This window comes from Hesperophylax consimilis, chromosome 18 (genome assembly GCF_061612785.1).
Source record: "Hesperophylax consimilis isolate HC1 chromosome 18, BYU_Hcon_1.0, whole genome shotgun sequence".
NCBI lineage: Eukaryota > Metazoa > Arthropoda > Insecta > Trichoptera > Limnephilidae > Hesperophylax > Hesperophylax consimilis.
In genome coordinates, this window is record NC_142853.1 from 9777512 (window position 1) to 9793484 (window position 15973).

The 15973-nt window shown below is 35.6% G+C and overlaps 1 protein-coding gene across 3 annotated transcripts in view; it reads left to right on the forward strand.

Moving 5' to 3' along the window:
- Positions 1-15973, forward strand: part of LOC149415332 (uncharacterized) — a 209848-nt gene that overhangs the window by 71630 nt on the left and 122245 nt on the right. For 2 of the 3 annotated variants that reach the window (XM_089642536.1, XM_089642537.1), the window contains 3 exons: positions 10187-10258; positions 15072-15180; positions 15789-15915. In XM_089642536.1, coding sequence (XP_089498662.1) covers positions 10187-10258; positions 15072-15180; positions 15789-15915 — 308 coding nt within the window. The remainder of the gene's footprint in view (positions 1-10186; positions 10259-15071; positions 15181-15788; positions 15916-15973) is intronic. The other variant, XM_089642538.1, reaches the window with a different exon arrangement.

Genomic DNA, 15973 nt, shown 5'->3' on the forward strand with positions numbered 1-15973 from the left:
AAAGCGATAGAAAACCTCTGTTTCTCATTAAATTGCATTTTCAGTAATCTCCTCAACTAATCCACCCCCTATTGAAAAACCTTTTCAACTAAGTAAAAAGTGGGATCATTTGCTTTTATAAAGATACACTAAAAACTCCCCCCCTGTAATATCAATTATCCCGTAAGAAATGGAAGAAGCTTGTGGTATACAGATAACAGATTCTATTCGCGGTTTGCGCACAAAAATAGGTTTTTTTTTCTTTTTTCATTTAAGAAAAACTGATACCATTGACGTCTTTATATTCCCCGACATCTGCCCCTATTTAGGGTATTAAAAAATGGAGGACGCTGCCCTCCTTTCGCCTTTTTGTTTTCTTTTCAGCCAGAGGCTGTAGGGCGGGGGGCGGGGGCTTCCGTCTCTAGGATACGCTTCCACTCGCAACGGTGGGTTTTCTTCCCTTCAAGAAAATATCAGAATTTTAGAAAAGGAAATAAAGTCGAGGGTGGTTTTTCTGCTAGGGGTGGCAGGGGGAATAGAAGCTATTGAGACGTCAGCATCCATTTAATGGCAAACAAAGTACCCCGTTAGATTTTTAAATAATTCCTTAAAACAATTGTGAATTCGAGTTGAGGATATGCATGCGCAAGTAAATTCTTAATAAGATTATTTTGTGTTTTTTCACTATTTACTCAAATAATATATAGTGTATTCGCGGCACGTTTCCGAGTGGAAGATATTCAGAGTCGCCCTAGTGTAAGACCACCATTTAGAATTGAAATGGGTATTACCGTGTTTGGTGACGAGATCTGAATATCCAGATACTTTGCCACCTTCTTCTTTCCCATATCCTCCCACTCCTTACTACCTTACCTCACAACATACCCTAATTGGGGAAACCATAGTCGCGCTGGCTCCAGATGGTTGTGTGCAGTTGAGGCACGGCTTCACATAAAAAATGAGGAACTTGGAGAGTTTTTTCTAAAATATTTCAAAGTAATATAATAAATGAGTGTAGGTATGAATTTGCAGCTCTGGAAGTTGTGGTCTTAAATCCCGACGAAATGCAAATTAAACGACCTTTGTTAATGATAGAACGTCCAGCGTCCTGCCAGCAGGACTTTACGTACTACCGGTAGGACGTAAGTTTTTTGTTTATATGCGGCTTTGTAGGCCTGCTAGCAGGATGCCGTTAACTGCATTGCATAGTGCGTCTCTTTCTGATTCAGCGAGTTTTTGAATCGTATTTCTGCGATCAGTCTGGCCAAAATGGCGGCGAGTATAAGACGTGGGGTCCGCGTTCGCGTCAAAGCCACGTATTTCGACGAAAATGATGGCCTAAACACATGGAGTCGCAAACATTTTGGTGATAATTACGACATTAGTTATTGTTGGGGCACTGTAAAAAAGTTAGAAAACAATTATGCAAGGGTATATTGGGAAATTGACAAAAAAATATCAACCGTGCCCGTTGGAGTTCTAATTGCTGAAACCGAAAATGACAATTTAGTGGAAGCAAATACAAATGAAGAACATTGTAAGTACAAACTTTCTTATTTTATTCATAGGCTTACGTTTATAGTAAGCCTAGTATATTCCCATAGAAAAAATAGTACTTGGAGGTTGCTTGTTCGTTTCCATTATTTACGTGATTGACAATTTTTTTTTGACAGGCACAACATAAATTAACTTTGCTAAGTTTGACTTGTATGGGTATGTATGCGTATGTATTTGCGTGTCTGTGTGTGTGGGCGCGTGCTTGCCTGTGTGTCTGTGCCTGGGTGTGTGTGTATTAAAAATATTTTTATTATTTTTTAACTGATAAACTTTATTAATGTTTATAAGACAAGGTTTTTATGCATATCACAAAGGATTACAAATTATTATAAGCAATAATTATTAGCCAGAAACACCCATACAAATTGAAAAAATCTTCCGAGAAGATATAATAACTGCCGACGACGAAAAATAATAATATTTGACAATTCTAAGTATTCACCAATAAAATGTAGACATAATTTGTCGCGACGCTATCTAGTGGGGAATTTAGCAAGTAAAATTGCCTTCCCTACTATAATAAAGTATGTTGTTCTTAGGTGAAATAATAAAATAAGCAATAGTTGTTGAACGAAATATTTCTAATACATATTGAATAATTTGACGGGACAGGAGATAGGCCGGCGTAGCTCAATGGATCGATCACCTGACCGGAAATCAGGAGGGTGTGAGTACCGTCGCGACGCGTCGGCGGTTATTATTTCTTCTCGGAAGATTTTTTCAATTTGTATGGGTGTTTCTGGCTAATAATTATTGCTTATATTTATTTGGAAAATAATTTTAAGTTTAAATATATTGAGTACCTACACCCCTTTGCGTCTGTTGATCACTAATAATGGATTTTTTTTCAGCATCGTCTGAATCGGGTTCTTCTTCTTCGAGCGAAGATGACGAGACAAGTATTTCAGTACATCCGAATTCAAGTACAAGCAACGTAAATTCTGCTCGAAATACAACAGTTGCAAAGGGTGTTACCTGGACTTTTCATGAAGCAATACGTGTCGATCAACGACAACAAGGCTATTTCAAAGCTACCTTGCTAGTACCATTGGGGCCCGCACGAAGTATCAAGGATGCATTTTTCATGATATTTCCGAGAGAGAAGCTTAGTTACATAGTCCATTGCACCAACTATTCGTTTCCAGCAAGACAAAAACTGTTGAACGAGAAGGAATTATTAACTGTTTTTGGCATATTATATGCTATGACTCTTCAAGAACTTCCAGATCGACGATCCTATTGGAATACCACCTCTGATGGAATATATCCCCCTGCAAATTTTGGACAAAGATTTGGTATGAGCCGCCAAAGATTTGAGATCATTCTCATGGCATTGCGCTTCACACAATCCTCAGACCTTGATTTTTCTGATAAATGGCGTAACACTAGAACATTAGTAACGATGGTGAATGATAAACTAAAAGATACCATCCATCCTGGGTCAAAAATAACTGTAGATGAATCCATGTTCGCCTGGTATGGAAGGGGTGCGTACTTCAAAAACGGAATGCCAGCAGTTATGAAGATTAAAAGAAAACCAAAAGGAGTCGGTTGTGAAGTAAAAACAGCGTGTGATAGTGACACAAACATTATGATCAGAATGGAAATTAATGAGGGCAAAGAAGCAATGAGTACGAAGAAATGGCAAAGAGAATTTGGCGCAGGAACTGCAACTACTTTGAGATTGACAGAGCCATGGTATGGTTCTGGCAGAGTTATAGTTGGTGACTCTTGGTTTGCTTCAGTCAAAACAGCTGTGGAGTTATTCAAAGTTGGATTGTATTTTATTGGACTGGTAAAGACAGCACATAGTTTCTATCCTGTGTCTGAGATGGCAGCTCAGTGTCCTACGCATAAGGGGGCATCTGTTGTGAGTACAGCAGAAAAAGACTCTGTGCAGCTCACTGCCTGTGCCTGGAGAGACAAAAAGATTCATACATTTGTAGCCACTTGCGAAACGACACTGCCTGGCCTGCCATCACGCAAAAGAAGGTGGGACGATGAAGGAAATTTATTTTACCGAGAAGTCGATCGGCCTAAATTAGTCCAGCAATATTTTGACGGGGCTGCGGCTATCGATATTCACAATCACATTAGGCAGGATGGATTGGCATTGGAGAAAGCTTGGGGCACACAAAAATGGGAACATAGAATATATGCCTCAGTTCTGGGCATTATAGAAACGAATGCGTATTTGGTTTTTAATAATTTCTTTCGCTCCGAACATGATCAGGTGTCTCACAGGTGGTTTACTACCAACCTGGTATTAGCTCTAACTATTAATGACGATGATAACCTACAAGAGAATGAGCCGCCACCACACGAGAACATCGCTCACAGCGGAGAACACATTCTTGAGGCCCTGTCAAAATCAGATGACAGAAAGAGAGTTCAACGCAAATGTATAGTTTGCTCCAGAGTCAACAAAAAACAGCAGAAGGCGAGCTTTTTTTGCAAGACATGTGGTCCGCGATGTGTTTTATGCTCTCCACAGACAGGAAGAAACTGCTTCACCTACCATATCGCGAATGGAATTCCAGCATAATCCTTTTTTTAATTTTCTCAAAGTAAATACAATTTTCACTTACGTTTTTTTTTCTTCATTTTCTTGTTTATTTTCTACCCTGTTATATTAATAAGCGCCCATGTCTTATTTTATTATACCTTTTTTTAATTTTCTCAAAATAAATACAATTTTCACTTTCGTTTTTTTTTTCATTTTCTTGTTTATTTTCTACCCTGTTATGTTAATAAGCGCCCATATCTAATTTTATTAAATAAAATACAGAAAGTTTGTCACCTCTGCCTATTTTTAACATGCATAAAAGTCGAGTACTGCTAGAAGGACAGCCTCTTATATTCATACAAAAACCGCAAAAAATTGCGTACTGCTGGCAGGACGCACACTCGTCGAATTGTCCTTCCGGAAGCTCCTTCCGGCAGGACAAGGGTTTGGACGTTCTATCATTAAACATTGAACTAAGGATTTTAAATCAAATTAAATTTAATACTCTCGTTGTCGCCTGTCGAAAGTCTGCCATGCCCGCCATTAAGAATTGTAATGTTTCTTGTAATGTCTTCAGTTAATTTTATGTACCATTCTCTTTCCTCACACTTTTTTTCCCGCCTGTCGCGTTCCCCAATATTGTGTGCCATAGTCACTGTAACACTAAACAGCTCTGGGTCTCTTGTGTAGTCATCACAAAAAAGTTTGATAAACGCGAATACGTTTTCCATTCATATAATTCCAATAATACATGGAATAATAAATTATCCAGTAAATTTCGAATACTACCAATTTAACACGAAAATAATCTACCTGATATATACCTACAACCAGATGATACCATCGTCTCTGCATCATCTCCGCAAAGCCGCATGACAGGACCGTAGAGTGAAAAAAAATACGAAGTGTCAACAATATAAATTTTAATGGAAAAGATGTTGCCATCGACTTAGTACCTTTTGTTTCTATACTACAGGGTTTTCCAATAAGAGGTGTTAATTTGAATAGCCCGCTATTTCGGTAGATGTTACTTTTGAAGTTGTCATTTTTTGACATTTGACAAGTAGAAACTACGTTATTAATAAAAATGGAACGATACACGCTTCAACAACGCATTGAAATTATTAAAATTCACTTGAGTGAATAAAATGCAAACCATCTTGAGTGATGAGGCCCATTTCCACATCGGTGGCTTCGTCAACAAGCAAAATTGTCGCATCAGGGGCTCGGAAAACCCAAGAGTTATAGTTGAAAAGCCTCTCTATCCTCAACGTGTGACTGTTTGGTGCGGTTTATGGTCCGGCGGAGTCATTGGACCTTACTTTTTCGAAAATGAGGCTGGAGCAACAGTTACGGTGAATAATGAGAGATGATTAATGATTTTTTATGGCCGAAATTGAATGGTATTGATCTGGAAAACGTTTACTTTCAACAAGACGGCGTTACGTGCCACACAAGCAACGAAACCATTGATGTTTTACGATTGAATATCAAAATAACACCTCTTATTGGAAAACCCTGTATTTAACACCCGCCTGCATGGAGACAAATGAGTACGGCTCTTTTTATTAAGATACAATAATTTACAATATTTCATATCAGTATGTTTTCTGCGTGTGACATCGAAGTTTTTCCTTCTCATTTGAATTCGTAATCATGATGAAACACAGTTTTGTATAGGAATTTTAAGAATCTATTGGACAAATATTTAGATCATGAAACACGTCCATAATGCATTTCTTGTATTCTATAACCGTAGCCGATTAGTCTACGCTCTGAATAGAGGGTTGGTGATGTAGCTCGCAAACTCACCGGTCCACGGGGAGAGATAAACGTCCCACTGGGACAATCCAGCCTCGCTGCCTCCTCCCAATCTCACTGATAGACTGACTGTAGCATGATGATCACTGAAGTAGCAGATGTGCAGTGTTGGAGCAAACAGTTCGGGGGAATTAATTGAAATTATTCACTTGATATTCTATTAGTTGAAGTGGTTATTAAAATGCTGATACCAAATCGGATACAAGGCAGTTAGGCAGAGAAAGTTTTAAAGTAGGGATCCCCGTATGATGGAGAGAAATGTGGATATTCACAAAGAATGCAATGCTGATGTAAATGTAATGAGTGCGATTAAAAAAAAGACGCTTAGATGATTTGGGTATGCGGAAAGGATTAACGAAGAAAGTATGTTTTATGTGTGAATGGTTGAACAAGTCGGGAACGCCCGGGGAAGACATTACACGATCAAGCAAATCAAATAGTTGTATTTTATTTTTGGAATAACTGAGTGAGTAAAACCTCAAATTGTAGTATTTAATTATTGAAGACACTATTAGCGATTTCTAAACGAAAATTTGTAAAAGAAACATCAGAAAAAGATACGGTCACATCTAGAACTTGAACCCAAGACCCTTGCCTTGCATCAATAATTATAAACTTGCGAAAAGTCAATAAATGTAGCACATTAAAATATAAATAACATATATTTATCTAAGACATTGTCTAGATTGCATTTAGTTCGGGTTGAATCTTGCGATCATACATAAAGCTAACTGGCAATATAAATGTGCGGTGAGAAAAATGAAGACAATGTTGGTACCTAGTTCTTATTCGAAGTATGATACAGTTAAATATGACAGAAGGAGATAGGGTCTCATTAGCTCATTTGGTAGAGCGGTGCCCCGGCAAGGCAAGGGTCCTGATGTGACCGTATCTTTTTCTAATTTTTCTGTTTCAAAATTTCGTTTAGGAATCGCTAATATTGTCTTCAATAATCAAATATTTGTAGTAAAAAGTATGCGCCTGGACAGAGTTGTTTGAATTGAAGAAGGATTTTTTTAATTTGTAACATTTCTATACCTGGGGGAGTGTGGCTACAACCGGTGGCTCTATCTTACTGACTTTCTCTTAGTTATGCTTGGAATGAACGATCATTGCTTCACATTTCTGCACCCATTTATGGATGATTTGAAAACTCGACTATCATGGATAGCATTAATTTCTATATTCCCGATGGTTATCTCCGTCACTGACTGCATGTACTGTTATATCTCTTGAACTGCAGGACTAACTTGCCAATGGTCATGCTGGTGGGAAGAGCTATCTTGTTGTTAAATAGAATTACTTCGGATATTTACAATCAATGAAGCAAAGTTTAAGCTGATGGCTTTGTTGCTGCTCTTATAAAATCACTTTGATATATTTATTGGTTTTTCTTATACAGGGTGTTAAGGCACGTACTTGACATACTTTTCCACCTGAAGCTTAATTTTGTGAAATCAGAAGCATTTAACAAAACATATTCAATCTATCATGTTCAAGCTTGTGAAACCAAAAGCATTTTACAAAACATGTTCAATCTAAAAATCTGTGAAACCAAAAGCATAAACAAAACCTGTTCAATGTAAAAGCTTGTGAAAACAAAAGCATTTAACAAAACATGTTAAATGCTTTCGACTACCATAATACGGGCGTGTGTCTAGTGTGGTAGTCGAAAAGCATGTAAAAACTGTACACATTAATATTTCATGAATAAAGAAAAAAAAAAAAAAAAAATCTAAAAGCTTGTGAAACCAAAAACATTTAACAAAACTAAAAGCTTGTGAAACCAAAAACATTTAACAAAACATGTTCAATCTAAAAGCTTGTGAAACCAAAAGCATTAAACAAAACATGTTCATTCTAAAAGCTTGTGAAACCAAAAGCATTTAACAAAATATTTTCAATCTAAAAGCTTTTGAAATCAAAAGCATTTAACAAAATATGTACAATATAAAAGCTTGTGAAACCAATACAATTTAACGAAAAATGTTTAATGTAAAAAACATAATATGATTGTCCAATACCGTAAAAATTAGGAGCTTTTTCTCAATTCTAAATTCAGAAACATAAAGCTATTTTTATTATAATCTATTAATCAATTGAATCCATTATATTAATCGCTGTGGGCCTTTTACGAGCATAATCTCTTGGGCCTAAGTCAGGGGTGAGGTAGTACCCATTTCTACCCTTCAGCCCGCCCACTCCCTACTTGTAAACATCCCAACCCTTAAGTCCGAACTACCCCCAAATTCAGTCGGTACTTAGCAATAAATTTCTAACCCTTCATAAGACTCGTACCCAAACTAGCAATCAGCAGTACTGGAACAGTAATCCTAGTAATATGTGAAAAAGTTACATTTCGATTAACCCCGAGAATTCACAAAGGGTAGCAAACCCGGGGGAGGCTGTAGAATTTAGAAGTGTTTCTAAATATTTGTGATGTTTTGATAAAAAAAATATCAAACGCACATATTTCTAAGGCAGATTAAAAAGTACTTTTGTCTTCAATCATTTTCTAAATTCAATAATTTACTATTTTTAAGCATATTTGTAAGTTATGCGACAGACTCGTTCTGTCAGAAAGTTCAAAAGGTAAAACATTATTTTTTTTTTTTTAATCTGAGATATAAAGTTCTCTATATCACATGTGTTGAATTATGTGATATTGAGTTAAGGCGATGCACTACCTAGTAGATAATGCAAAATCAAGTGTTTTCGGTTTTTCATTTTGATTGCCTAGAAATGTTTTAGATGCTTCAATTAAATACTGCGAGTAGAACACATCTTGGTTTTTGAAATAATAGGGTGTTTTTTAGTTAAGTCTTTTTATAAGCCCAGAAAAAAAAAGTATCAGTCATATGAAAATTGATTGAAAGTTCAAAATCTCCTACTTATGAACCCATTTTCGGTTATGATTTTATTTTATAATGTGGCAAATTAAGTTATTTATAAAATGATCGTAAATTTTTTTTATATTTATGCCTCAACATCCACAAAATAAAATAAAAGGCACTCTTTGGCCATATTTTTTTCTTGCATAAATCAAAACAGGCGGATGGTGTTAAGTGGGAATTTAAACCTTATCGCCATCTACGTAAGGGGTGCTATTGATAACGGTTCGATTCAAAATATTAAACGACGTAGTGCATCGCTTTAAGGCATTGTGAAACTTATCTTATGAAAATGTTAAATTAAAAATAGCAATGTGTCAGAATTGTCTTGGGAAAAATAAAAATCAAACGGTAGCTAGGTACTTTTAGGTAATTTCTTGATCATTTCCATTACGAGCCTCAGAGCTTTGAACCACAAATTTAACTTTGAATCATAAAAATTATTTCCAAAATGAAAATAGTGCAAATAAGAGTTTGAGAACCGCTGGACTGGGGTGTGAGATACTATTTGGACATTTAATTTGGAAACATTAGGTCGGTTAATAAATTATATCGTGCAGTTAGTTTGGGTATAAATTGGTTGTTTTGGTGTCTGAACATTCTGAACGCAAGTAAGTACTTACCAAACTAAACATCTCACCAAAAGGGTTAATGCAATTGTACTACAACGACCAGCAACTTTATATTTTAACTTCTAAAAAGGTTCTAATTATTTCTAAGCTGAGCCGTTTTATTTTATGAATTATTTTGCATTACAGCTGTTTCGGTTTTCGACAGCTTATCAATTGGACCGTAAAGCCGAAACTCATCAAAATAATTAGGAATGGACTGGAGAACCTAGAAGTCCGCAATGGATCTTTAATACCAATCCTGATGCATGACAGTAAGACATGGGACTGGCAAAAAATGATAAAAGTAAACTGAGTACCTAGTAGAAAATAGAAATAAGACCCTCTTCTGTTTCCATTGATGATATTCGATTGGGGATCGAACCAGGCCTCACTAACTTACTGATTATTATTTTTTTTTTATTCTTATTTTTTTATTTTTTTTTATTTTTTTTTTATTTTACGCCCAGTCAGGCTTTTACAAGGATTTTAAGAACAGAATATACCTAGTAAGCTATCGATAATTATACAAAAAACTTACACAAAGCTAATGTAAAAAAATAAAAAATAATGACTTACATAATATGTAATCATATCCAATTTTTTTGCATACTACAATAATTATTATTCAATTTGAAAAATTTTAGATAGGTACCTCAGTTTACTTGTACTGTACACATTCATGTTTTATCTTCTGTGAAAAATTATGCCAAATTAGTGTAATTTGTTTTACGATGTTTCTCAATGTAACCCCATTGTTTTTCTTCTGAAAATGGTGTGAAAATTGTTCGATATTTAAATCGTGCGAATTTATTTGTGTACAGGAGACGGAAGATACTACGGCCCCCCTCTGCTCCCCCTACTGAAGCAACAATCCAGATATCTGGACGAATCAGGTATGTTTCATCCAAATTCCTTATTATGTTAAAATTTTCCAACCTAACCTAACCTAACTAGTTGAAACTCAACCTTAAACTATCGAGCAATCCTCTTTTTCTACCACTGTATTGGCACGCATTCTTTGCTATATTCACATTTTTATTTATTGTACCGTTATTAGGTGTCTTGCAAGCAACAGAATACTCTTTAGTTGATGGTGGGAATGCGTGGTGTTAATTTATTATCAAGGCAAATGTAGGTGCATTAATACGTGTTCCTATAATATTACTAATTTATTAAAAATGTAAAACAATCAAATCATTGATATTCTTAGATATCCAAATAAGTGTGCAAGAAATTGGCACGAAAATGTTGACTTGAAATTTGAGAAAATTTAAATTGTCTCTTGCTATTTTAATTCAAGCTTCCAACCCGCTTTGATTTATTTATTTATTGACAGTACCTACCTAACTACCTAATAATTATTTGGTAATCTACGCAGGCACCCAATTCCCTTTGTAATCCCATAATAGGCATCTCGAAATTCAAATTAGCGAGTGAGTGGGCGGAACTCGCGAATACTACGGATGGCAACACAGAAAGCTCTCTTCAATTTTCGTGTACATATTTGTACCTACGAAAACATAATTTGTCAGATCCATCCAGCGGCGGGGAATATCACTAACAAATCTACTATTAAAAATCATTTAAAAATGGAAACATTTTATAATTCTAAGTACATTGAAATGGTTCTCATCCATGCCGCGGCGCGCCGTATGGAATATTACTTCAGTGAAAATGTAGTCAAATTTTCAATTCATTCAACGTTTTTGTAAATCACTTTCCTCTTTTGTGATCTTTATTATTATTTTCCTCGGTTGATTCCAATTACTAAATAAAATACCCTCTCTATTCAATGGTTCGTTCTTTCCGAAAATGGCGGTAAATTTTCATCGCTTTCCCGCATTAATTGCAAGGTTGCCAACAAACGAATACCTAAAAAACAAAATATCAGATGGTTTATTATGATTATGTAAGTAAGTACCAGGAATTATTGAATTTTGTGCTAGGGCGTTTATTACGGTGGAATGTGATGGCCAGCGTGGGTTATGGTTGATTTTAACGAAAAACAAATAAATTGTCTTAGATGTTTATGCTACGACTTCCAGGGGTACTTTAGTACCTTTCAATATAGGTATATTCTATGTATGGTGTCAAGAATTTTCTTTATCTTACCAATAAGGTGGGTCAATTTGGTTTTAATTAATTAATTAAGTTGTAATTAACATTAAACATTTTTAAAATTATTTTACACATTTAACAATATTTCAACACAACACTCATTAAAAAACTATGTAGAATAAACAAACAAAAAATAATATAAAGCGTGGTGTCTTTTTACAGTTATATAGATATTTACAAGTTCATGGTATGATGGAAATGCCTTCTATATGTGAAAAAAAATTGATCGACCTAAAGGCTTCAGAAAGTAAACGCAATACAATCTTGAAGACGCTAAACCTCACCTTACACATAGTAAAGATTGATTATTCTCCCACAGGAAAATTATTTTCAAATTCCACCACTTTAATTTCAATAACCAATTTTTACAAGTAAAAGATATACTGCGGAATCGATTAATGGAAACTTCCTACATCTCATGGCACTTGCTTTACAATAAAGTACTTTTTATGGTTTCGTCTATAGATTTTTTCGTTTTCCCTCCAAATCTTTCGCTCGCTAATATTTGAAATAACTTGCGAAAACAAACATGGCGTCGCTTTTGGCCAAATGGAGATTTCCCGCGAAGTAGGTACTCGCCGCAAACATCATTTGTATATCTGGATTCTCCGACGGAGCGGAGGAAACGAGCACCACAAGAAAATTGGCAATTTAAAATTATCCTCGACGGAAATTCCGCCAAATTGGTTAGTATTACGAGCTACCAATACGCGCCGAATACACCGGCGCCATTCAGATGAAGTGTGTGCGGTAGCTAGTAGCTACCTAGTTCCCTTGCTATGTAGGTAGGTACTAGCTACTCGTAGCTACTGGCAAACATGGCGCTTTTGCGAGGGACGGATTTTCAGCAGGAATTTAAATATTTCAATTTTAAATTTTTTTTGAGTTCCAGCGAACGTCAATTTCGTTCAATTTTGTTATATCTCATATATGCATATCTGAGATATCCTCCGAGCTTACAATAAAAAAAAATCGTTGTCAAATTAACACATTACATAAATTATTCCTTAATTACTCACTTAATTAGGCAGCAAATATGGATTGCAAATATACTACGCCCCCCCACAAAGATATTAGAAGAACGAGATGTGCTATGAGCAGTCATACTGTGTGGAATTGTTTTGCCCAGTGTCGCCGGTTTTGTTCACCAATACTACTGCACACCTTCGCTTAGGCTAAGGTATCCGCACTAATACATAGAACAGATTTCTGTGCGCACACGTCCCGATAGTATTCAAAGTACCCTAATTAGGTAGTACTCCGCCTACGGTCCGGCGGCCAACATAGCATATCTCGTTCTTCTAATATCTTTGGCCCCCATTCCATTGATTGTTTTCACATCCGCAAGACAAGCATTGTAATTCCAATATGGCCCCCGTTTTTCCATTCAATTAATGCTAATAACTTATTGAAGTGAAACTTCTTTACGCGCGTCATGCAATTTCGAGGACCGGAGTAAAACCGACTCATGACCGAAACGAAAATGCGGGTACCCCCACCACCGATTAAAGTTCATTTGATCTAGTCAAAGTTTTGAAGTAACATATAAATGCTTCTTAGCTCATCCCGACAACTGGCGTTGGTGGTGTAATGGTCAGCATAGTTGCCTTCCAAGCAGTTGATCCGAGTTCGATTCTCGGCCATCGCACATTATTTTTTTGTTTTTAACGCCTTTTTCATTCAATATCTTATTTTTTAGTAGGTCAGAACATTTTTTAAAAGAAAATAATATTGCAAAATAATAAAAACACTTATCTCACTGTGATAAAACATTACTCCGCTAGAGCGCGCTTTGCGTTATTGTGTTGGATTAAAATTATTATCTAATCCGTATATTATGATAATTGTATTACATTTATTTAATTAATTTATTTATTTTGATAATATGTAATAATTTACAGAAAAAAAAATTAAAACTATCTCCCTCTGATAAAATATCCGTTCGCTAGAGCGCACTACGCGATCTTGTGTGGGATTCTATTTCTGTACATTGTACATTATTTTTAAAAATATATTATATTTTGGGTGTGATGTAGGTAACATTATAAAACATAACAAGCTCTCATATTTTCAGAACCTACATAATATAATCAATTTATGCGGCTTTGCTTACAGTTGGTGCTCAGCGTGGTTGGCTTTCAATCAGTTAAGCGAGGTTCGATTCTCGGCTGTGGCATTTTTGAAGTGAAACCTTGTTGAGGTGGGGGAGCCGCTCACGAACGTTCTCTCTCTTCTCTTCTTTCCTCTCTCTCAGACACCAGCGAACTGCGCCACGCCAAGCATCAGCTGAAACTAGAAGTTTCACTTCTGTCTTGCGTAGGCTTGACACACCCACTTTTTTTCTAACCTCAAACGACATTTTGCTCTCCCGTAACTATTTTACAATAGGCGATAGATTTAAACAGCATTTAATATAATAATTTTTAATTAATATTTTAAACGCACTGTTTCGATAGCTCTTGAGAACTGAAACCAGGCCGCGAAGTTAATTTGATTTCGGTAACCAAATGACGGAAGAAGGAAATTTCGAAACGGAAAGAAAAATGGTCCAACAGATGCCACCAGAATATTGAAAAAGTCCTAACTTTGTTGTGCATACCTCTCGTTCTCTCATATGCATTTAAACTTCACGGCGAAAACGCGGCTTTGAACTCGTCATGTGTAACTTGTTGAATTGTCAAAATTATAACTTCTCCCGGTGACAAAAGATCGGAAAGGAGGGTGGTGCCCGAACACGCACATTGTGGAAAGTGTGTATTAAAATTCCAGACAAAATAGTGTTGTGCGTGTCGGAGAATTTTTAATCGGATTTTAAGTTTTTTAGTACTTATCAATGCGTTTATTCTATTGATCGACTTGAAAATATCATAATTATTTCTACCAAAAATGGAATGAGTTTTGCAGCAAATAGTTCCTATGCGCTTGACTTTAGTTGATAAACCAGTCCCCTTTCTGGGCCTGATTTGGAAACTCTGGCTTGGGCGAAATAGCGTCGCGTATTTCGGTATTTGTGGATTCTCCAGGAGACGGGCAATTTTGTGTCTGGGCTTTTTTCGGGTTTTGATTTAGCTCGATTTACGCGTGATTTGGTGATTTTTAAAGAGGAAAATATGATTAGACGTCGGTTTCTCGGAGGGGACCTCGAATCTCTCGAACGTCTAATAGGCTCATTGCTTGATTAAGCAAATCGAAGCTTTTAACAAATCGTGCGTTAAAATTATTAAATAACTAAAGAAAATTTTAAACGTTTTGTCAATTTATTCATAACTGGTACTTACTATCTACGTAGGTATTTAATTCTTGCCTTGTTATTTTCTTAGTGTTTTTTTTTCTTTTTGAATAGTTAATTCTCTTATATTTTTTAAATAGACATATCAAAGTTCTGTTGCTCACGATGTAAGTTATATTTAAATAAATGAGTTGAATAATTATTCCCAATGAAAAAATATATGTTTTCCGCCTTTGAATTTGATAAAATTGTCTAATACTGTGAACTCTGTATTTGTATCCCAAGAAATATATGAATTTAGAGTATTGAAAAAAATCTGTACCTTTTTTAATATTTGTGCAAATCATAAACCTTAACAGGTGATTTTCCGTTTTTTCCAGGGATGTCCCCGTTAGAATCTAGCAAGGACTTCACCGTGGACGGTATTTCCGGTTTCAACAAGAAAAAGAAGAAGAAGAGGCGTCATAGGTGAGTGCCTAAATCTAAACAAAAAATAACTTTATTTTTATTCTTAAAAAGTTAAATCGTATTTTTGCAACTACACTGCTGTTTCTAAAATATGACACACTGAGATATCGACCTTTAAAGTTTTGCACCAATTGCAGTCACTTTCTCTATTTCACTAAGAAATCCCGAAAATTTCCATATTCCTTTACAAATATTCATGTCAACCTCCTCGCAACCTCTCATGCAAATTTTTCTCACAAATAATTGCCAGAGATGCCTTTAAAATGATGAAAAAAATCGATTTCTTTTGGCCTATATTTGCTTCAGGTAACCTACCTTTTGATTAAAAAAAATGTTTCAGTTTGATTTTATATTTTGGCATGAAATCAAAAATTAAGTTTTGCATGTAAAAAGCCGTACGGATTTTCATATTACCTAACGTAAAACAAAAGATTTTTACTTGTGGTACATATATACCTACTTAGTGTAGTTGCGGAACTGCGATTTTTTGCGATATAGGTATATTATATACGCTAATATGCGTAGTCATGTCAAAAAAAAATTAAGTTAGTCAATAAGTAATTAGTAGTTGTATGTATAACAACCGTTGTTCCTCCAACTTCCTGCAGTCGGACCATCTTCACCTCTTACCAGCTGGACGAGCTGGAGAAAGCCTTCAAGGACGCGCACTATCCTGACGTATATGCCAGAGAGATGCTGAGCCTTAAGACTGACCTACCCGAAGACAGAATACAGGTTAGTCAAAATATGTTTTTCAAAAATATAATGCATAAATTAGAGTATTTTTATTAAA